Source organism: Oncorhynchus mykiss, chromosome 10, assembly GCF_013265735.2.
Source record: "Oncorhynchus mykiss isolate Arlee chromosome 10, USDA_OmykA_1.1, whole genome shotgun sequence".
Classification (NCBI taxonomy): domain Eukaryota; kingdom Metazoa; phylum Chordata; class Actinopteri; order Salmoniformes; family Salmonidae; genus Oncorhynchus; species Oncorhynchus mykiss.
Window position 1 is genome coordinate 33336942 of NC_048574.1, and position 23389 is coordinate 33360330.

At 45.6% G+C, this 23389-nt stretch overlaps 1 protein-coding gene across 2 annotated transcripts in view; it reads right to left on the reverse strand.

Annotated features, from left to right (window-relative positions):
* Positions 1-4400: 4400 nt before the first annotated feature.
* LOC110533676 (nuclear receptor-interacting protein 1) overlaps positions 4401-23389 on the reverse strand; it is a 57736-nt gene continuing 38747 nt past the window's right edge. For both annotated transcript variants that reach the window (XM_021618120.2, XM_021618119.2), the window contains one exon: positions 4401-11333. In XM_021618120.2, the coding sequence (XP_021473795.1) occupies positions 6866-10861 (3996 nt within the window). In that variant the 5' untranslated portion in view covers positions 10862-11333 and the 3' untranslated portion in view covers positions 4401-6865. The remainder of the gene's footprint in view (positions 11334-23389) is intronic.

Genomic DNA, 23389 nt, shown 5'->3' on the forward strand with positions numbered 1-23389 from the left:
GCTGAAACCCTTATAATAAAGACAAGTGGTATTCACTAAGTTGATGGGGTTTATGTTTAGGATAATGTTTTACAGCTTCGTCATTCAAATTTTTTGTTTTAATCATCTTATTTGATTATTTGATATATTTCACGTGATAAGGTCACACAGAGTGTGAGAGATAAAAACAGACACCTGTGATAATCTGATGTACCCAAAGGTGACACTAGACGTCCTTGAAAGTTACAAAAATTCTGGTAATTTACTGGTAGACTTCGAAAGTTTCCAGTAATATACCCTCCCTTTGCAACCCTAAACACTAACATGAACGGGGTGACTGAACATCTGTGGGGAGGTTCATCAGAACAATCACCATGACAACTAAATCCATGGAAACAGGATGCACCTGAGCTCAATTTCGAGTCTCATAGCAAAGGGTCTGAATACTTATGTAAATAAGGTATTTCTGTATTTTATTTTTAATACATTTGCAAAAATTCCTAAAAACCTGTTTTCACTTTGTCATTATGGGGTATTATGTGTAGATTACTGAGGATTTAAAAAAATCAATTTTAGAATAAGACTGTAATGTAACAAAATGTGGAAAAAAGTGAAGGGGTCTGAATACTTTCCAAAGGCAAGTATAGGTTTATTATTTTTTCTACTTACTTAATATTTGACTTTAGAAGTTTACGTTTACACTGAAAGTGTTTTCCTATCCCCCCCCAAAAAATATCAATGTCATTCTGCGACCAAAATAACACAAATGGGTCCCGACACACAGTTTGGGAACCACTGATCTATGGTAACTTTGGTCATTTATACTTGAATATTTTTGAAAAAATGTATTCATATAGTATACATTTTTTATATCTGTGTAAATATTGTCCACGAGTTTCTAGTGAATAGACCATATGATTCAAGAGAAAATCACCTAATTAATGAAAAAAGCATCTAATCAACAATTGTATTATTTTCAGTTAACTCTACAACTCTTCAACTATTGACATTGTTTTACAACTACCACCAGTTTGTCCCCAAAACATTTACAGCATAGACATATGGACATAGTAAAATACATACAAGTAAAAGAGCATATTTCATGCTGAAACCCTTATAATAAAGACAAGTGGTATTCACTAAGTTGATGGGGTTTATGTTTAGGATAATGTTTTACAGCTTCGTCATTCAATTTTTTTGTTTTAATCATCTTATTTGATTATTTGATATATTTCACGTGATAAGGTCACACAGAGTGTGAGAGATAAAAACAGACACCTGTGATAATCTGATGTACCCAAAGGTGACACTAGACGTCCTTGAAAGTCTGTGTGCTTAGGGTCGTTGTCCTGTTGGAAGGTGAACCTTCGCCCCAGTGTGAGGTCCTGAGCGCTCTGGAGCAGGTTTTCACCAAGGATCTCTCTGTAATTTGCTCCGTTCATCTTTGCCTCAATCCTGACTCGTCTCCCAGTCCTTGCCGCTAAAAAACTGCCACCACCATGCTTCACCGTAGGGATGGTGCCAGGTTTCCTCCAGACGTGACACTTGGCATTCAGGCCAAAGAGTTCAATCTTGGTTTCATCAGACCAGAGAATCTTGTTTCTCTTGGTGTGAGAGTCTTCAGGTGCCTTTTGGCAAACTCCAAGCGGGCTGTCATGTGCCTTTTACTGAGGATTGCTTCTGTCTGGCCACTCTACCATAAAGGCCTGATTGGGCGGCCAGCTCTAGGAAGAGTCTTGGTGGTTCCAAACTTCCTCCATTTAAGAATGTGGAGGCCACTTGGTTCTTGGGGACCTTCAATGCTTCAGAAATGTTTTGGTAACCTTCCCCAGAACTGTGCCTCGACACAATCCAGTCTCAGAGCTCTACGGACAATTCCTTCAACCTCATGGCTTGATTTTTGCTCTGACATGCACTGTCAACTGTAGGACCTTATATAGACAGGTGTGTGCTTTTCCAAATCATGTCCAATCAATTGAATTTACCACAGGTGGACTCAAAGTTGTTGAAACATCTCAAGGATGATCCATGGAAACAGGATGCACCTGAGCTCAATTTCGAGTCTCATAGCAAAGGGTCTGAATACTTATGTAAATAAGGTATTTCTGTATTTTATTTTTAATACATTTGCAAAAATTCCTAAAAACCTGTTTTCACTTTGTCATTATGGGGTATTATGTGTAGATTACTGAGGATTTAAAAAAATCAATTTTAGAATAAGACTGTAATGTAACAAAATGTGGAAAAAAGTGAAGGGGTCTGAATACTTTCCAAAGGCAAGTATAGGTTTATTATTTTTTCTACTTACTTAATATTTGACTTTAGAAGTTTACGTTTACACTGAAAGTGTTTTCCTATCCCCCCCCCAAAAATATCAATGTCATTCTGCGACCAAAATAACACAAATGGGTCCCGACACACAGTTTGGGAACCACTGATCTATGGTAACTTTGGTCATTTATACTTGAATATTTTTGAAAAAATGTATTCATATAGTATACATTTTTTATATCCGTGTAAATATTGTCCACGAGTTTCTAGTGAATAGACCATATGATTCAAGAGAAAATCACCTAATTAATGAAAAAAGCATCTAATCAACAATTGCATTATTTTCAGTTAACTCTACAACTCTTCAACTATTGACATTTTTTTTACAACTACCACCAGTTTGTCCCCAAAACATTTACAGCATAGACATATGGACATAGTAAAATACATACAAGTAAAAGAGCATATTTCATGCTGAAACCCTTATAATAAAGACAAGTGGTATTCACTAAGTTGATGGGGTTTATGTTTAGGATAATGTTTTACAGCTTCGTCATTCAAATTTTTTGTTTTAATCATCTTATTTGATTATTTGATATATTTCACGTGATAAGGTCACACAGAGTGTGAGAGATAAAAACAGACACCTGTGATAATCTGATGTACCCAAAGGTGACACTAGACGTCCTTGAAAGTTACAAAAATTCTGGTAATTTACTGGTAGACTTCGAAAGTTTCCAGTAATATACCCTCCCTTTGCAACCCTAAACACTAACATGAACGGGGTGACTGAACATCTGTGGGGAGGTTCATCAGAACAATCACCATGACAACTAAAGACAAATGTTGGCCCTGCATGGTCCCCATGTGAGTAAACAAAACCATTTGATAAATCAAAATAATACAGAATATAAAAACAACAGTTTAAATGAGCATCATCCCAATAAAAAAAGTGTTGGTTTGAAACCATTTGTGAACTTTTGTACAGATGAAGTACCCTCTTGTAGTGGGAAGCTGTGCAGATCTTTGACACATTTTTAGAATTTCATGATAACAATGCTCTGGACCGAGTTTTGACCAAATATACACTACTGAAACAACCAATGCCTGGAACTTGTTTTTGAGGCTTCTGACTAGCCTATGAGAAATGCCAAGTTGTTTGACTCAATTTGAATCACTGATGACCTGCTGTGCTGCATGCATCCTTCTGGCCCCATGTCGAGGTCAGTGAATCAAAGGGTGAAGCACAGACAAACAGCTGACTGTCAAGTTCTACACCTTGACCTCGGTTTAAACTTGTGCCTCCTTTATGCTCACTGCTGTTTTGGCAGTGGGATGAAATTGAGGGGTTGTTGGCCATTCAGGGCTTGATAAGGATCTTGGGAAGTAGAAGTTCACCCAGGGGAAAGGCTACTGAGAGTTTAAAGAGAGTGCAGCCAGTCATGGGAGGATTAAATAAAGGGGAAGCTAGTCAGGCTTGGACTGCTACGGAACCGAGCAGGATTTCAAAAGTGCACTGTCTGCAGACGGACAAAAACCCGACTGTTCACCCACTGGACTTCAACATTCAGAAAGTTTGGGTTGAACTTCCTTTCACCTTTAAAAAGCCCCTCTCCTCTTTCTCTTCCTCTCTGAGTACAGGCTGTTTTCTGTCCCTGAGCAGAGCTGTTGCTTCATGAAAGGGATCATCAGGATGTCTGGAAACAGGACTTCAGGTGTTTTATGGCGATAATATAATGTGATCTATTTTAGTCCGAGGGAGAGATGTGATGTGGATTCAGCTTCAAAGGGTATACACCATGGTGCATGTATCCAGGGCACATCTACTGACCTCCACTCCTGTCCTCCTTCCTTTTAATGCCTTTCCTGCCTTGTGAAGATCTGGCAGAGAAGTGAACAGCAGAGAACTCAGAATCAAACTTATCGGAACTAGATGACGTCACCTCAGGGCTTAGAATGCACCATGAATGAGGAAGCTGAACAGCAACTGACTCACACTGACAATATGTGTACGGGAATATAGACCAATTTAGGGAATAAACAATGAAATCAATAATATCAAATACCGTAGTAATATAATAAGTTATTATAGTTATATTATAGTTAGGTAAGGTGAATTTTGTAAATGAAACAGGAGCATAACTCAGTCAAGCATTTTAGTACTTTATTTTGGAGATATCAGTGCAAATGAACACCCAAAAAAATGCAAACATAAAAAATGAAATAATGTTTCAGGTTGTCACATGGAAAAATGAAACAAAAACGTTATTTTTGCTACAAATGTATGTTTCAGATGCTCAATGCCAGTAGGTCTATGATTGTACTTCATACCACTGCTCTGTCATCAACCAGTAACAGAAAATAAAATGACAAAAATATTCAATGCACGTTTTATTTTCACACATTTTCTCCACTTGCTCAGCAGTCTGTGGTTATTTAGGGACTGTTCATGTTCTAAATGACCCTCTCTCTGTGATAAAAATACCTATTTTAAGACTTGACATTTTGCCCCATCACCAGTAGGGATACACAGGTAGTTCCCATGCGTCTGCATGCAACAGGCAGCAGTGAGGAGAGTCAGACAGTATTACACAACACAGCGCAGGATAGATTATCATTTTACCACATAGAGACACATGCAAAGAACAAACCAACCAAAAAATGGGCATAGCATCCTCTGTCATTTGTATGTATGTACACTATTACGCATAGAATTCATATTTACATTTTTCCGGGCATTAAAAACTAGGGTAATATATTTTTCTTCACCAATACAAAATAGTTATCTTTCATAATGAAAGTACTATTTACACAAATATATTTAACCATTGTGAAAATCTATTAATAATAGAAGAAACGTACTGAATATGTACTTCATATGTATGTGTATTAAAAAAGATCACATGTAAGACTAAATGGATGACAGCAGTGTGGGAAACTGAAACCAGAAACGGATCAAATACAGTACAATCCAAATAACGAGCTAGAGATCAGATAAGCCCTCAAAACACCAACAATGTCTCAATGATTATTGGGTGACAGGTTCACGTCATATCCAGCTGCTTTAAAATGTACCTGTGGTTGCCTCTTTATTTCCATGCAATTATTTTTACATTTTAATATGAGCTAAGAAACCGCCAAGAAAGTAAAAGGTGTCTATAAAGCACGAGAATCAAGAAACACAAGATAAGCTTTACAAACGGTCAAATTCTCAATGGATAACAACACTGACAATTGTTCATTACATGCCATAAACATATTATTTTTAAGGACACCAACAGCTCAACTTTGACAGTGCAAACTCAGGGGTACAATATCAAATTAGACTGCATTTTTTACATTTCAGAATATGCATTTATATTTCAAAACCATTCATTTTGAATTCATTGGGAACTAATAATTATGCAGATGCTGCAGTATTTTAACTGTTGCCCAGAACCTGTATACAACACAGGAGGTTGGTGGCACCTTAATTGGGGAGGACGGGCACGTGGTAATGGCTGGAGAGGAATATGTGGAAAGGCATCAACAACATCAAACACATGGTTTCTAGGTGTTTGATCCCATTCCATTTGCGCCGTTCCAGCCATTATTATGAGCTGTCCTCCCCTCAGCAGCCTCCACTGATATACAACTACTCTACAACCACCCACACACAACTCAATGTCCCACAGGTAGGCTCGTCAAAGGTTTTTTAAATAACCTCTACTACTACTATTCAGTAATAGCTGTATTACCAGTTGTATTACCATCTATGAAGACGTCACCCCCAATCTGCACTGTCAAAACGTAGCCCCAACAAGTTCATTACATATCAAAGCAAAATGCAATGCGTTGTGACCACATGAGCCCTGTCTGTCAGTCGACATAGTCGACTCACTGATGATCATATAATTAAATCAGTCTCGAGGAGAAGGTGCAGGAGCAACCAACACAGAGCCCTCTAACAGAATTGAACTGTAGGTACCTTTAGTAGATTTGATTATGAACATTGTTCACAGGGTCTTCCTTTAAACGTGTCTCTATCGTGTATGTTTTAATGTACTGCTGTGCTTACCCTGGTATGACTATATTTAGGGTTTGATCAAAAATGTATGCTTTCTGTCTATCTGAAAACTTCCTGTTGGGAAAATAAATAAAGATGCAGTGATTTTTGGAGTCATCAATAATAAAGGTAGCTGGAAATGTTCTTGATCAATGTTTTACAGGTGCCAACAAAGAGGACACAGAATAGTGATATGTGTGCAATACAGACACAGATCATTGGAGTAAAACCAGACAACTTCTTTGAAAGGTGCTTTCTTTCATTCATTTAAGAATGTGAAATACATACTGTATGGAAATCACCAGTGGGCATGTCCAAATTTGACAATCACCTAATTTTGGTGCAAGTGATTTGACATTCTGTTGAAGTAGAGATATATCGTACCACCCATTTCGTAAACCGAGTCATCGATAATTATGATACAGTAATGAAAAGAATGCCTTGAATTCATTTGCTCGGTTCTTTTCATTCAAAATCCTCACTCTTGCATTCCTTGTTGTTATTTCTTCTCATCTAACTACAAATTAATTTGGCAATTTTTTATGTTTTAGTTAATGAAAGTCATTAAAACTACCAATTGTGAGATGAGTCGCTCAGCCTGTCGTTTTTGTGGCTGTGCTTGTCGTTATTGTAGGGAGGGGACAGGGAGGAGTGCTGGGTGGTGGTGGCAGAACTCAGTTTGTGTTCATAGGCATCATGGCCATCATTACCTGGCTCCTCCTTCACCTTCACTCCCCCTGGCCCTGACCCTTGGGTCCCCTCCGCCTGGTCCCTCCCCTCCCTTCTCAGCTGAGCGCTACCCTTTTGCAGCATGTAGTACAGGATGGGGTTGGAGCGGGTGAGCCGGGGGGAGTCTGGGCTCAAGTCACAGCCCTCCTCCTCCTGGTCTCGACCTGCCCACTGCACCGGACTCTCCGGCTCCCGTTTCACCGGGGTGGGGTACCGTTTGGGCGAGTCCTGACGGGGTGGGGGGGCTGTGTGACGCCCCCAGGGGGAGCGTTGACTGATGTCCCCTGTCTGGGGGGTGGGCAGGGGTCTGAGGTGGCTGGGTGACCCTGAGTTGAGGGAGCTATGGGGGTGGTGCCAGGGCAGGGTAGGCAGGTTGAGGAGGTCGTGTTGATTGTAGCCTGACTGATTGAGGTTGAGGATGCTCCCGTTGGCTTTACCGTTGGTCTGCAGCACAGAGGGGACAGAGGGGCTGGGGACTCCCCGGGGCTGCTGGGACAGCTCCTTCAGACAATTGTCAGACAGGAGCAGTTGTTTGAGCACGTTGAAGCCCCGGCTCTCCCTGGGGAGGAGAGCTTCACTGCTGGGGCTCCTGGCTGGGGCCTCCTCCTCATTAGGGCTCCTGAGGCCCCTGTGGTAATCAGGCTCCTCCTGTATCTGGCTATGGACCAGGCTTTGGACCAGGCTATTGTGGCTGTGGCTGCTTCCAATGTCCACCACGGCCCTCTGAGGGCTGCCATTGTTCAGGCTCATAGCCAGCTCTGAGCAGAGCCGTCTCTTTTTAGGGCTGGGCCCCTGGTGGTGGTAGTCTCTCTGCTCCTCCTTCACAGGGACAGGGCTTGGCCGGCGATCTGTGTGTGGCTGTTTAGCGCTGGTGTAGTAGGTGGCGCTCTGCTGTTTTAGGAGCTGGCTTAGGAGGCCATATTTAGCAATGACCTCTGTGGGCCTGGGCTCTTTTTTTAGGTCCTGCTGGGGTTCAGAGAGCGGGCTGTGCCTGTCGTCATACCCTCCTCCTCCTCCCCTTCTCTTTCTGCTCGTCACATCCTGACATACTGTAGAGGACAACAGGCCTAGAACCTCTTCCCCCGGTTCAGTTTTAACCTTGAATTCTGCTGCCGAGGGCCCCTTGGATCTGTCACAGATGACAGAGGTGCCAGGGTGCTTCTCATAGCAGCTCCCCGCTGCCGTCTCCACACTGCACCTCCCACCGGACCTGTCTCTGTCTCTGTCTCTGTGGGTGGCTGGGGCCACGGAGGAGGCAGAGGAGGAGTTTGCTCCCAGCAGGAGCTGCAGTACTGTGCGACGCTCCAAAAGGTTCTCGATCTGGGACGAGGTGGGCGACACCTCCCCCCGGCGACCGAACGACGGTGTGCCGCTGCCCGAGGGCCTGTCTGAGAGGGGGGTAATTGTTGTGTTCCTCTGGATGGGGGCATTGAGCCTCTCCAGCAGAGCCAGAGGCCTGCCACCACCCACCTCCAGCTCCCGTCTGGGTACTTTGCTGGGAACCATGGGTGGGGAGGGCGAGGCGGTGCCGCACTGGGCCAGGTTCTGTAACAATTTACTGGCGCTGAACGCTGGCTCATCTGCAGCTTTCTCAGCAGGGAAGGGTTTAGACTTACACAGATCCAGAGGGCTGGACTGGACATGGGGAGAGGGGTAGGGGGATGGGGTGCTGCTGGGGTCTCGGCTGAGAGAGTACAATGGAAGGCCTGATCTGTCCAGAGGACTCTGTGTCCTTACTTCCTCCCAGGGGGCCAGTGATTTAAGTGGGCCCCGTGACAGACTGGACAGGGTTGCGTCATGCTGCAAATCTGGATTAACCACAATTTTGTTTACCTTGTCGTTATTCTTGCGCTCCAGAAGGAGCTGCATGAGAGTGACCCTGGGGTGGGACTTAAGGTCTGGGCTCATTTCAATCTCCTTCTTAACCTGGGGGACCTTTGAACCGGAGGGATCTGGCTTCCACTTATTTAGCAGGGACTCAGTGAGTTTGTCTAAGGAGGAGGAAGAGGAGGAAGAGAAAGCAGTGGAGGAAGAGGAGAGAACGGTAGAGGAGGTAGAGAAAGCAGTGGAGGAAGGGGAGAGAACGGTAGAGGAGGAAGAGAAAGCAGTGGAGGAAGAGGAGAGAACGGTAGAGGAGGTAGAGAAAGCAGTGGAGGAAGGGGAGAGAACGGTAGAGGAGGAAGAGAAAGCAGTGGAGGAAGAGAAAACAGTAGGGGCAGAGGAGAAGATAGCAGAAGAAGAGCTGGAGGAGAAAGCTGTAGAAGAGGAAGAGTAAGAAACAGAGGTGGAGGGGGAGGTGGCTTTAAGCCTGGTCTCTGGGGCTCTGGTGCTGGCCCTGCTCCTCATAGAGAGGTCAATGGGAGAACAGCTGGAGTAGGAGCTCTCTGCGTCGCTGCAGCTCTCCTCTCTCTTGGCCAGGCTCTTCTCCTGGACGGAGCACTCGCTGTCGGAGGTGACTGAGGAGCCACGGCTAGTGGGCAGGACCCCACAGTCGTCCTCCAGGTGTCCGTTCTTAGTCAGCTGCTTCTGGTTGTTGTGGTTGTTGAGGAGCAGCAGGAGCAGGCTGCTACAGGTCTGGGGGGGCCTGGCGTGGCGCGAGTCAAAGCCACGTTTCTCATTTGTGGGGGTTTGGGGTTGGGTCTGGGTGTCGGTGTGGGGGTTGAGGGGCAGAGGAAGAGGGGTGGGGCAGGGTGAGCTGTGGGCTGGCAGCATGGAGGAGGGGCTCCGCTGCCTTGAGCTAGAGTTTAGTGCCAGGCGGGGGAGTGTTGTTGTCGCTATCCTGTTTTGGGCAGTTAAGGAGCTTTGCGCGTCTGGGGCAACGGTGGTGGTGCTGGTGGGCGGAGCCTCTCCCACACTGGGCGGCCTCTTGTCCTGGGTCTGCTGTGTTGCCATGGCGGCCAGTCTGGAGCTGGCCGAGTGGCCCGAGTGCTGGACCTTGAGTGCATGCTCCCTACTGTACTGCTGCAGGTGGGCCTCACTGGACAGCAGCAGGGCCAGCTGACTGCAGGCCACACTGGGCTTGGGCGAGGGGGCAGGGCTGGAGCGGATCTTTACCAGGTTGGCCACAGCCTTGAGCCGTTCTGCACAGGACTGAGCATCAGTGGAAGCAGTAGAAGCGGTAGGGGTAGAAGGAGGGGTGCTGCTCTGTACCGAGCAGGGGGACTCAGAGGGCCTGTCCTGGCTATGGCCGTGGCCTCGCCGGCTGTAAGGCGTGCTACTGTGGTTCTGCATCTTGCTCTTCCTCATCAGGCCCTTGAGGCGGCTGGAGGCCATGCCGTAGCAGGCGAGCCGCTCCTTGTCTGCAGCAGGAGGGGGCACAGTGGGCGGGGAGTGCTCGCTGGGGGGTTTGGTGGACTGCTGCGACATGGCTACATTCTGCAGTCTGGAGCTGAAGGACTGGAGCAGGGAGGCCAGCAGGGTGCTCTCCCCAGCATGAGGAGAGCCCTCCAAGGCCCCGTTTTGCAGGTCTCCTCCACCCACCTGGTTGGGCAGCTCCACAGGGGGGGAGCTCAGCCTCTGGGCTCCAGGCTCATTCCAGGCCCCTGAGCGGAGCAGCCGGGCCTTCTTCAGGTTCTGGGAGACCCCACGGTGCAGGGCAGGGCCGTTCCCGGCCTTCTGAACAGTGACGATGGCGGGGCCGTGGCTGGGCAGCTGGAAGGGTCGGGCCATCTTGTTGACTTGCTCCACCTGGTTGCCGTGCCCTCGGGCAGCCTCTGATCTCCGGGTTGCCGTGGCCCCAGGCCCAGACGCCACGGGATGCATCAGTAAACCTTCCAGATAAGTTAGAACAGCTGAATCCGTGTGTGTCTCAGGGCCAGGCTCCTCCCCATGAGTCATGTTCAATACTAGGATCCCCTCGTATGGTTCAGCACTGCTACTGGGAATAACAAGGTCCACTAGGTCATCAGGTACTGTACTTTCAGATATTGATAAGAGGTAAGTATGCACATGGGCAGGTTCTAGTCTTTACAGTTACTGGAATCCATGGGCCCAATGTAAAGTCATCCCTTATCCACAGTGTAAAAAGTCACTAATACACAGAAACTGTGGCCATGACGGGAGCCATTTGGGGGCTCTCACCCGGCCCTCGCTGCCATTCCTGTGTGCCTGTGAACACCGGATGCTTCCAGAATGCCCGGTATAGGCTTATTCAGTGAGCGACGAGGAGTGAGGAGTCAGCGAGATTTCACCACCACAGTGATGTTGACGCATTCCGTGGCTGTGGATGTTTGGGATGTGTGTCTGTCGGCAGGCCTGGGGGAGGTTCTCTCTGTGGCGCCTTTCCGCTCTCTTGATCTCAGACGGGGACCTATGGGGGGGGGGGGAGAGAGAAACAGCGTGAGAAGCAGGGATTTGCAGCACGGCAGCACTACATCACATTCATTTCAACACCTTGTCCACCATCCCTGTTACTTAGCAACATTTCAGTTTGACTGCACACATTTATTTTTTCTTTCAACCGAACCGACGACGACAAATGTAGATTAGGGTCTGATTTTATTCAAATGGGAAATTCAAGCCCACCACCTCGAAAACATTCAGGTCTTCAAGCCGTAAACCCCTCATGGCAATGTGTCTGCGCTGTCGTTCAAGAGTGAAGGGCCTGTGAGAGTTGTGCATCATTTCTTATGCAGCTTGTCATTTCAGTGGATTATCCCCCTCCCTCTCTACTACCACTCCTCCTGCTCTTGAGCATCTCACACTACCATGTCTTCGTTCTCACACAGCACCTGGGTACTCAGTGCGCACACACCCACCCACCCACCCACCCACCCACCCACACACACACACACACACACACACACACACACACACACACACACACACACACACACACACACACACACACACACACACACACACACACACACACACACACACACACCAGTGCCACAGAGGGTATAATGACTGAATGCTCTCCCACCTGGGTACAGTCCTGGCTGCCCTGGTGCCTATAGAGAGCTCTGGCATTATCACCACCTGCCCAGCTAGATCCCTCTCCTGCCCCAGTTGATCCCTTTCTGGACCATATATAGACCCTGCACTTCTATTCTAAGTGTCAGTGACATTTTTTAAAAAGCCCTGAAGGTATTCTAAAAACCAGAACTGCATTGACTTGACACGAGCCTGGTTATTATGTACAACGGCAGCACAGGTTCCCTCAGTACTGACATTGGCCTCCACAGAGAAGAGACAGGATATGGCTCGGTTGAGCTGCCAAATGTGTGTGTGGGTCTGTGTGTATGTGTGTGTATGTGTATCCGGTGCACCTGTCACATTGTGGCTGTGCCATGGTCAGGAGGGCAAGACACTGACACTCAGGCAACTGACCGCCATTGCCAGTTGCCATGACAGTGGCCCTGAGAGACCAGCGGCATGAACCCTGTCATGCTGGTCTCTGTGGTTACGGGACACGTCCCATAGTCAGGGCTCAGCCGATAAAGGTTAATTAATACAGAGATTTCCCAACGCCACCTCACCTCAGCTGCCTGATTGACCCCCAAAGTCTCTCCCTAAAGCGGCCTGCCTGTTCCACCTTTGGCATGAGTGGATCTACAGGGCCAACGCGACAGGACAGCCCTTCATTATGATGACTGGAGGTCAGTGATGATGCAGTCTAACCTAAAATATGTGGGACAGAGTAGGGTCGCAACGAATGGACAGATAGGATTTAGCCTTATCCCTTAATTATGGAGGTCAGTGATGATACAGACTAACATTGATACAGGACAGTATAGCCCACTTTAATGACTGGAGGTCAGTGATGATGCAGTCAGTCTAACCTATATAATAATATGTGGAATGAATCAGCCAGGGCTGACGACCACAATACAGTAGGCTGTCTATAATCTGAGTGAAATCCATCTCCTGGGATGGCCCCACAGGTTGGCACGGCCGTAAAGGCCACCAAAATGGCACCTTTAATGGCACCTTAAAAATGAGCAAGGATTAGTTGTGGGATTACAGTTGATCAGATAGCCAAACTGAGAGCCTTCGATGAAATACTGGGATGGAATAGGAAAAGGAATAAGAAGTGTGTCATTTCAAGTTGTCTGAGTCAAAGCCTTCTTGATGAGCCATCCCACCCCTAGCCCTTAACTCAAGGTTTAGAAGGACCGCATCTGGCCAAGATAAGAAATTACTTAATTGAGGTTGGCTCATCAGCGTAGAATACAGTTCAAGGCCAGATTTAAGCTGACCCAAATCTGACAACAACAAAAGCCAACCTGGTCACCTCAGCCTGGACTGGAGCGACGGACAAGCTGACGTCTGCTGTCCTGCTAATCTTAGATGGCAGGATTAGGGCTATTTTCCCGCCGCGCTGGCCGACCCAAGGGCTTAACCCAATTAAAAAAGGAACGTAGTGTTTGGAAGGGGCAGTAAACATGTAAACAAATGTTTACCATCAATATTGTTTAGTCACTTAGCTAGTGACCTGTGTGTGTCATAACATTGGGTTCAAGAACGAGACCATGGAAAAAATGTCCACAAAGGTGGAAGTACATGAAAATGAACTGGAATTTACTCAAAACAGAACCTAGTCTCGGCTGGTGACACTGTATTTTAGGCTTGACTCTGACCTTAGCTTTAAACCACCAAAATATTTTTATCAACTAGAAAGATGTAATATAGGGTTATAAGGTCCATAAAGTAGAAAGTATAAAAAATGTAAATCTAAGTGTAGGTAGTGGCCCTGTCCTGTCTGCGGATAGGCAGGGTTAGCTGGGACGTTATGAAGGACAGGGCCCTTGACAGCAGCCATGACAGAGCTGAGGTCAAAAAGCCCTGGAATTTCAGTGGCAGCAGCAAGAGAAAGAGTGTGCTGTAGGGCTGGGCAGTAAACTATAAAAAACGATATACAGGTATTCATTCACGGACTGGTTTGGAATTTTACTTTACTTTCTATAATGGTGTTTTAATGTTTGATTTGTTACATTAAATAATTCAGTAAAAACTGAAAAAAATGATGTCAATCATCCATTTTTATCTCTAGTAAGATACTGCTAACAGCTGAGAACTGCTAGCTAACTTCACTGCGGTATAATAAGAACTAGAGACTGTGTCCAATATGTTTGACCATTGTTTTCAACATAATATACTCACGTTCACATATGCTGATTCATGGACGTCTATATCCGGGTTGCATTCAGTTTACATGATCCAAATTCACATGCACACTACCACCCAAATATATGCCAGACATTGGATGAATATATATTTTTAATATCTTCGGCTGTGAGTGATGGGAAAAAAATGGTCTTCAGCAACAATTATTTGAATAATTCAATAGATGTTATGTGCACGAAGGTGATAACTAAAGTGTGTTATTAGGAATTGTCTAATCTGACTTCTGTATGTGGCCGTCTATGGAAATTGTCTTTCTGGGGAGGGTGTCAGTTAAAACTGCAGTAACGAAGCAAGAGTGTAGGAGCAGTCGAAACCGCGCTTCTATACCACAGCCCTGGCTCCTTGCTAGTGCAAGTCAACAACTTCGGTAGGGAAACCTTGCCAAATAGAGAAGAACTGCAATTGAAGTAAAAAATGCACAGTCAAATAGGACAATAATTATTCTGTCAAGGAATTTTTTTTTGACGAAATAGAGGCACATTAAGACAAATGAAAAGTGTGACCGAAAATAACTTAACATATCAGGACTGCGAAAATAACATCAGGACTGCGATTACTCACCACAAACAGGCAGAATCCTTTTTTTCCTTTAACGAGTCTGATGAGCCTGACGCAAACAATATACTGCTTTCTCGTGAACAGGCCCAGATCCCCGTGATTCGCGTGAAGAGGAGGAGGAGAAAAAGGGTCCGGAGGGTGGGCTGCCTTCTGAGAATTCGTGGGCGATCGAATAAACCCCCACTGCCTTCCATTCTGCTAGCAAACGTGCAATCTTTGGAGAATAAAATCGATGACCTACGCGCATGATTAAACTGCGATCATGACATTCAAAACTGTAATATCTTATGCTTCACGGAGTCGTGACTATCAACATACAGCTGGCTGGTTATACGCTGTACCGGCAGGATAGAACAGTGGCGTCTGGTAAGACAAGGGGCAGCGTACTATGTATTTTTGTAAATAACAGCTGGTGCACGATATCTAAGGACGTCTCTAGCTATAGTATCTCATGATAAGCTGTAGACCACACTATCTACCTAGAGAGTTTTCATCTGTATTTTTCGTAGCTATTTACATACCACTACAGTCAGAGGCTGGCACTAAGACAGCATTGAATGAGCTGTATTCCCCCATAAGAAAAGGCTTACCCAGAGGTGGCGCTCCTAGTAGCCGGGGACTTGAATGCAGGGAAACTTAAATCTGTTTTACCAAATTTCTATCAGCATATTAAATGTGCAACCAGAGGGGAAAAAAACTCTGGACCACCTTCATTTCACACACAGAGATGCATACAAAGCTCTCCCTTGCCCTCCATTTGGCAAATCTGACCATAATTCTATCCTCTTCATTCCTGCTTACAAGCAAAAATGTAAGCAGAAAACACCAATGACTAGATCAATAAAAAAGTGGTCAGATGAAGCAGATGCTAAGCTACAGGACTGTTTTGCTAGCACATACTGGAATATGGCATTGAGGAGTATACCACATCAGTCATTGGCTTCATCAATAAGTGCATCAATGACGTCGTTCCCACAGTGACCGTACGTATATACCCCAACCAGAAGCCATGGATTACAGGCAGCATCCGCACTGAGCTAAAGGCTAGAGCTGCCGCTTTCAACGAGAGGGATTCTAACCAGGAAGCGTATAAAAAATCCCACTATGCCCTCCGACGAACCATCAAACAGGCAAAGTGTCAATACAGGACTAAGATCGAATCGTACTACACCGGCTCTGACGCTCATTCGATGTGGCAGGGCTTGCAAATCATTACAGACTACAAAGGGAGGCACAGCCGCAAGCTGCCCAGTGACACGACCCTACAAAATGAGCTAAACTACTTATTTGCTCGCTTCGAGGCAAATAACACTGATACATGCATGAGAGCACCAGCTGTTCCAGAAGACGGTGTAATCACGCTCTCCGCAGCCGATGTGAGTAAGATTTTTAAACAGGTCAACATTCACAAGGTGTACTATGAGCATGCACTGACCAACTGGCAAGTGTTTTCACTGACATTTTCAACCTCTCCATGTCCGAGTCTGTAATACCAACATGTTATAAGCAGACCACCATAGTGCCTGTACCTAAAAACACTAAGGTAACCTGCCTAAATGACTACCGACCCATAGCACTCATTTATGTAGCCATGAAGTGCTTTGAGAGGCTGGTCATAGCTCACATCAACATCATTATTCCAGAAACCCTAGACCCACTCCAATTTGCATACCGCCCAAACAGATCCACAGACGATGCAATCTCTACTGCACACTGCCCTTTCCCACCTGGACAAAAGGAACACCTATGTGAGAATGCTATTCATTGACTATAGCTCAGCGTTCAACACCAGAGTGCCCTCAAAGCTCATCAATAAGCTAAGGACCCTGGGACTAAACCCCTCTCTCTGCAACTAGATCCTGGACTTCATGAAAGGTCACCCCAGGTGGTAAGGGTAGGTAACAACACATCCGCCATGCTGATCCTCAACACAGGGGCCCCTCAGGGGTGCGTGCTCAGTCCCCTCCTGTTCTCCCTGCTCACTCATGACTGCACGGCCAGGCACGACTCCAACACCATCATTAAGTTTGCCTATAGGGAGGAGGTCATAGACCTGGCCATGTGGTGCCATTGTCAAATATTCCAGCCACCCTAGTCACAGACTGTTCTCTCTGCTACCTCACGGCAAGCAGTACCTGACCGCCAAGTCTAGGTCCAAGAGGCTTCTAAACAGTTTCTACTCCTAAGCCATAAAGACTCCTGAAAACCTCATAAAATGGCTCCCCAGACTATTTGCACTGTCCCCCTCTTTTACATCGCTGCTACTCTCTGTTTTATCATCTATGCATAGTCACTTTAATAACTCTACCTACATGTACATATTACCTCAACTAACCTGTGCCCCTGCACATTGACTCTGTACCGGTACCCCCCTGTATATAGTCTCGCTATTGTTATTTTACTCCTGGTCTTTAATTACTTGTTACTTTTATTTCTTATTCTTATCCGTATTGTTTTTTAAACTGCATTGTAGGATAGGGGCTCGTAAGTAAGCATCTCACTGTAAGTTGTATTCGGCGCATGTGACTAATACAATTTGATTTGATAGTATGTAAATGATACGTTAGTGCAGGAAATTAAGAAATGAATTAAAATGCTGGAAGTGAATGCTGGAATTCAGCAAATAACTATGCAAATGGCAATCATTGGTCAAGCACAAGAGTAGAGTCTACAAAAGAGGATTTAGATTCCTATGCAATGTTCCATAAATATAACTACTTCACTGTCAGTTTTGTCCAGGTTTGTCCTCCTATTATTTTAGATTTAAATTTGTTATACGTTCCACTTCATGGGCATTATAACCCTGTATTACTTCTTAATTTCCAGTTGATTATAATATTTTGATGGGTTAAAGTCAAGGTCAGAGTCAAGCCTAAAATCCTCTGGCCCTATCACGCAGCCCTAGTGTGCTGTAAATGAGCGTGCATGTTGCACTGTGAACAAATAAATGACCTTAATAAATGGAGCCTGTCCTTTAAGTCTAATCCTTAAAGCCCAGACCCTCCTCTCTGCTTTCAGGAGTAGCACAGGCGATACAGGCGTGTGTATTACTATTACATTATCTCGCCTGTTGTACATATTGAAAATTATCTTACACATCTGTTAACATGTCATCTCATTCCTGGCCCCCAAAAACCTGACCCCTCCCCCATCTCCATGGTGAGACACCAAAGGGCCAATGAGCCGCTCTCCTTCGACTCCAGTTACCACGGTGATTGATTATCCATTATCTTTGACAATGTCACGCAATGACATCCAAACGTATTTTAAAGAGATTTTTTCTACAGTGGCCACGGGCAAAAGGCAGGCCAGCTGTAGAGATGAGAGCTTTATCATTCCCCGACCGGTTTCTCTCCTCCTTTCTTATTTCCTCTCCTCCTTCCTTTCTTTCTGCTCTCTTCTTCTCCTCCCTCTCCTCTCTCCTCCCTCCCCTCCCCGCACCTCCCCATCTACTCTCCTCCTCTCCAGAGGCACTAGGAACAGGAAGGTTAGTGACCTTTCAGCCATTTCCTCTGTGAAATTACCAGAAAACTGTTGTGAATACAACCCAATGCAGATGTCAGGGATTAGATATCCAAGACTGACCTTCAATCCCCCTCATTCACGTAGGGCGTCAGATTAATCGCAACATCCCCTAACCCCCCCCCCACCCTTCCTAAATGACCTTCATTGTCAGGAATGGTAATCCATTTAACCCATTTAAAATGTTAGAGTCAAAACAAAATAATGAACAAGGGGAAGAGCCACAGGAGCAGGCAGTTAAAGTCAAGGTCATTCATATCGCCAAGGCTTTCCACTTGACGCAACAGCTGGTGTCCATGCAAAGCTCTGGGCGTTAATAAAAAGTGACAATGCAGCCCGAGCGGTGTGTATCACTAACGTCTGACACCAGCCTGGCAGATGTGTTCTCCCTGCATTAAAGTGGAGTCAAGGTTAAAGGAATTGAAAAGGAGAGGCAGTGCCTAAACACCATTATATCATGTAATCTGCAGGCTAGCCTGCTGCACATACTCAACAGGGTACCTCACTTACACATACAGTGTGACCGCCATTTGTAAATTAAATATGGCCAGGCCTTACATGATTAAATAAGACAAAAAAACAAGCTACGAACCTGACCAAATGCAATCGTTCAAACTGAGAATACAAGTGAACTTACACGCGGTAGGAAAGTCTAATGAAAAGCTCTGTCTCACCTTAGCAGAGGTAAACAAGAGCATAAAAGGCCACTGAACAGTGTGAGATCACAACCAAAGAAGAGGGTTAGAGATACTGTAAGTCATTCAGGACCAAGTTACATTGAAAACGCACAAGCACACACAAACTAGGGCACTCTGACCCAATTCTAAGGATGCATTGACCAAACAACTCATGCATAGTGCACAGACTCCCCCATGCCCGCTCGCTCTCTCTCACACATGCGCACACACGCACGTGCGCACACACACAAAAAAGGGATATTAAAATACCACAATGCTGTACCTCATCCACACTCTACTCGCACCATCCTGCTGGAACAGTCATACTCCCCAGTCAGTCTGACACGTGAACATGAACATTGCGTGGTGACCTAACACTAACATCACTGGCTCTGACAAACCAACGTGAACAGAACAGAGTTCCCCAGTTACAGTTCGTAGCCTGTATCAGGCCTTCACGGGAGGAGAGGAAAGGGAGGTTTAACTTCTGTACTCATCAGTACAAAGAGTTCTCGGGGGGAGAACAGAAAAGAATTCATGCACATTGATGAGTCATCTAAGCGATTCAGAGCCTAGCAAAGGGATGAAGAGAGGCGGGATGAAGAGAGGAGGGGAGAGGACAGGGGAGGACACAGCCGAACCCAGATGACCCTGGATGATATCACTTTTCCCCCCTGTGCCCTGGCCTGCATGGGAGCCAGACCTGAAATGGAGTGGCCGCCCCGGGCCCTGAGTCTACAACAGAACAGCTAAGCTTTCAGAATGTTTGTGTCCATAGTAAATATTTGTGCGGCGGTAGAAGACCCACCCAAGGGCTATTTCCTGAGAGAGAAAGAGAGCTGGAGAATTAGTGTGTTGATTAAAACACACACACAAGACATTCCTTTATCTTAATGAGCTGTGGCCACTATCAATCTAGACTAATTCATTCCTATTGGGACTTCATGCTAATCTTATGCTAACATTGTCTATTCAACATACATACTCTTTTTTTTTATCGTCCCCCCAAAGGAACAAGCCATTTTTCATGTGAAGCAGCCTCAGCATGAGGTTGGAGGAACTGGAAGCCATAACAGCTGATTAGTCCAGGGCCATGAAGCCAAAGGACACATCTAGTCATCTAGAAGCCCTTTGAAGGTATTTGAACCAGACCACTCTGGGCTGGCGATCATGATGATGGCTGAGGGAAATAGGCCACTTTCCTATTGAAATCATCTGTCCCTCCCTCTGACAGGCTGCTGCTGCCCAGATCATTGGCTACTAAACCATGTTAAAAAACACTGTCCTTTAATGAACTATTTCCATAATATCCTTGGCTTGTATCCTAAACAGCTTCACTCTCTCTCTCTCTGTGTGTATGAGTCAGCAGGATGGATCTTTATTGGGTTAAAGGAGTAGTCTGCTGATTATAGGATGAGTAATTCTGGGATGCTTTGTGAATAAGATGGCCAACTTGGGACAGAGGACTAAGTGACAGAAAAAGAGGGGACATCTCTGCCTACTCGCCAATCATTTTACCATTCATAATGCCTCCATTGACCTACTTCATCAGGAGTTTTTAAATCATTCTAATGCTTCTGCCCACAGTGAGCTCTGAAAAAGGCATGTGCGGGGAACGATTTGGGTACAATGTGCTATACCAGGACATTTTCTTTAGACTCACTCATCAGAATAGGCTCTGTTTTTCCCCTCTCTTTCTGCTCTTCTCCCTGTTCTGTTTCTTGACATAACTAAGAATACCATCTCATTCAAAGTCACACAATTAAATGAATCTCTTTAATCAATGAAGTGCACTTAACCCACTAAAGGATAAAACGATTAAGTGTAACCTTTTGGGAGAAAATCTCAGGCAGGCAGCACAGTAACAGCACCAATCCTGTTGGCAGGCCAGAAGCCAGCATATGCCAATAAACATCCCAGGACACCTCATCACGATTAGGACTACACCCTCCCCTAGAGCTCCAAGCTTGACCCAGTACTCCGTGTGCTCCAACTCGAGCTGAACCACAGACTCTTTACTGCTATTATACTACAGTGCTTCTGCTAGCTAGTAGCTTCACATCCCTGCATACTGTCCTGACCAGGGTTAAGGATCAATTCTATTTCAATTCGGGAAGTAGATGGGAAATTACAGTTCAAGAATGTGAAAAATCCTAATTGAAAATGAATAGCACAATTCAGCTGTTGAATTGGGAATTTCACAGAATCTCCTGAATTGAAATGGGATTGATCCCAACCCTGGTCCTGAATCAGTCCTAATAATGCCAGTAACTGTCAGTCCTCCATGTTAACCAGGATCACCTTGAAATTTCCTCGTCCTCCTGCTGAGTCCTTCATCTAACTAGATCTGGATTACATGGGCCAGGGTGAAGGGCTGTAGGCCAGAACACCATAAGAACAAGTGCCCCCCCCCCCCCCCCCCCCCCCCAACAATGGCCGCAGTGTCTTAATTGGCTCACACACCGACACACACATACACACGCCCGCATGCACCCACACACACAGTCCAGTAACTAGCAACGAGTAAGCAACCATTGAAGCACTGCAGTTGCAGGACAGCACAATTAAAAATGTGAAGGCTTGTTTGTTTCTTCTGAGCCTTTGAGATCGGGAAGTCACTAGGGATGTGTAAGTAGCAGGACTGTTGTCGTTTCCCGACCATTAGGATAGACAGAAGGGAAAGAACTGAACACCAAACACTGCAACCCACCCACCATGAGGCCTATTACTTTGTATTAATAGAAGAGGATGAGGGAGGAGAAACAGCAGACGAGGCTATGAGGTATTAAATAGGCCTACAGTAGTAATACCAACAGGATGATTCATTCAGTAGCAGTCTGTAGTGAATGCTACACTAAGCAGTGCTCTACACTAGCTAACACAAGTCTTCTCTGATTGCGACGCGAACAGACATGCATCATGCTCCCCTACCTTGTCATCCTTAGCTGTGGAGGCTGATACAGGTAAAGTGCAGTAATCCATTTGCTCTACTGGCAGGAGCACTCCTGCAGAATAATAATCAGACCCTCTACCTCCTCCCCTCCCTCCCTCTGTTCGCCCTCTCTCCTTCCCCTTCCTCACTCACCTTTCTCATAACATGACACCCCCCTGCGCCCCAGATCTGACCAAATGCTAAAGAAGGGTGTCTTCTGCACAGATAGCTGCTGCCATTAATCAAGCCTACGTGCACCGGGCCGTGGGATTAAAGAGCTCTCACACAGCTTGACTCAGGGACTAAATAGCTGAGCCACACACACAAGGCACACACACACAGAAACACCCACTCACCCACTCACACAATGAGGTGAAAATAAAACCTGTAGCAACCCAGAAGTGTCTCACGCTTCAAACACACACAACCACAGACACGTAAACACACAAGGTCAAATTAAAAAGCTGCAGCAGGAGAACACTCTCTCCTTACAAAATAACTCACTCACCGCCCAACCACATTACATTTACACCTTTAAACCATCTCTCTATTTCTCTCTCTTTCTCCCTCTGAACACATTTCACAAATACTGCTGCATGGTGTTGTATTTATTTCAAATGAAGGGGCACAAACTCAGCAACCGTGAATTGACATGAACAATCATTCTAATTCGTTTTCCTTTACAGAGATAGTTTATGAAGGGGTCTCACTCGTTTTCTCTATCTGACTCCACAGTATCGAAGTTCCTCCATTGTCTGTCTCTCTATCTGACTCCACAGTATCAACGTTCCTCCACTGTCTGTCTCTCTATCTGACTCCACAGTATCAACGTTCCTCCACTGTCTGTCTCTCTATCTGACTCCACAGTATCAACGTTCCTCCACTGTCTGTCTCTCTATCTGACTCCACAGTATCAACGTTCCTCCACTGTCTGTCTCTCTATCTGACTCCACAGTATCAACGTTCCTCCACTGTCTGTCTCTCTGACTCCACAGTATCAACGTTCCTCCACTGTCTGTCTCTCTATCTGACTCCACAGTATCAACTTTCCTCCACTGTCTGTCTCTCTATCTGACTCCACAGTATCAACGTTCCTCCACTGTCTGTCTCTCTATCTGACTCCACAGTATCAACGTTCCTCCACTGTCTGTCTCTCTATCTGACTCCACAGTATCAACGTTCCTCCACTGTCTGTCTCTCTATCTGACTCCACAGTATCAACGTTCCTCCACTGTCTGTCTCTCTATCTGACTCCACAGTATCAACGTTCCTCCACTGTCTGTCTCTCTATCTGACTCCACAGTATCAACGTTCCTCCACTGTCTGTCTCTCTATCTGACTCCACAGTATCAACTTCCTCCACTGTCTGTCTCTCTATCTGACTCCACAGTTTCAACGTTCCTCCACTGTCTGTCTCTCTATCTGACTCCACAGTATCAAAGTTCCTCTACTGTCTGTCTGTCTCTCTGTCTAGTCTAGTGTGTCTCTCTGTCTAGTCTAGTGTGTCTCTCTGTCTAGTCTAGTGTGTCTGTCTCTCTGTCTAGTCTA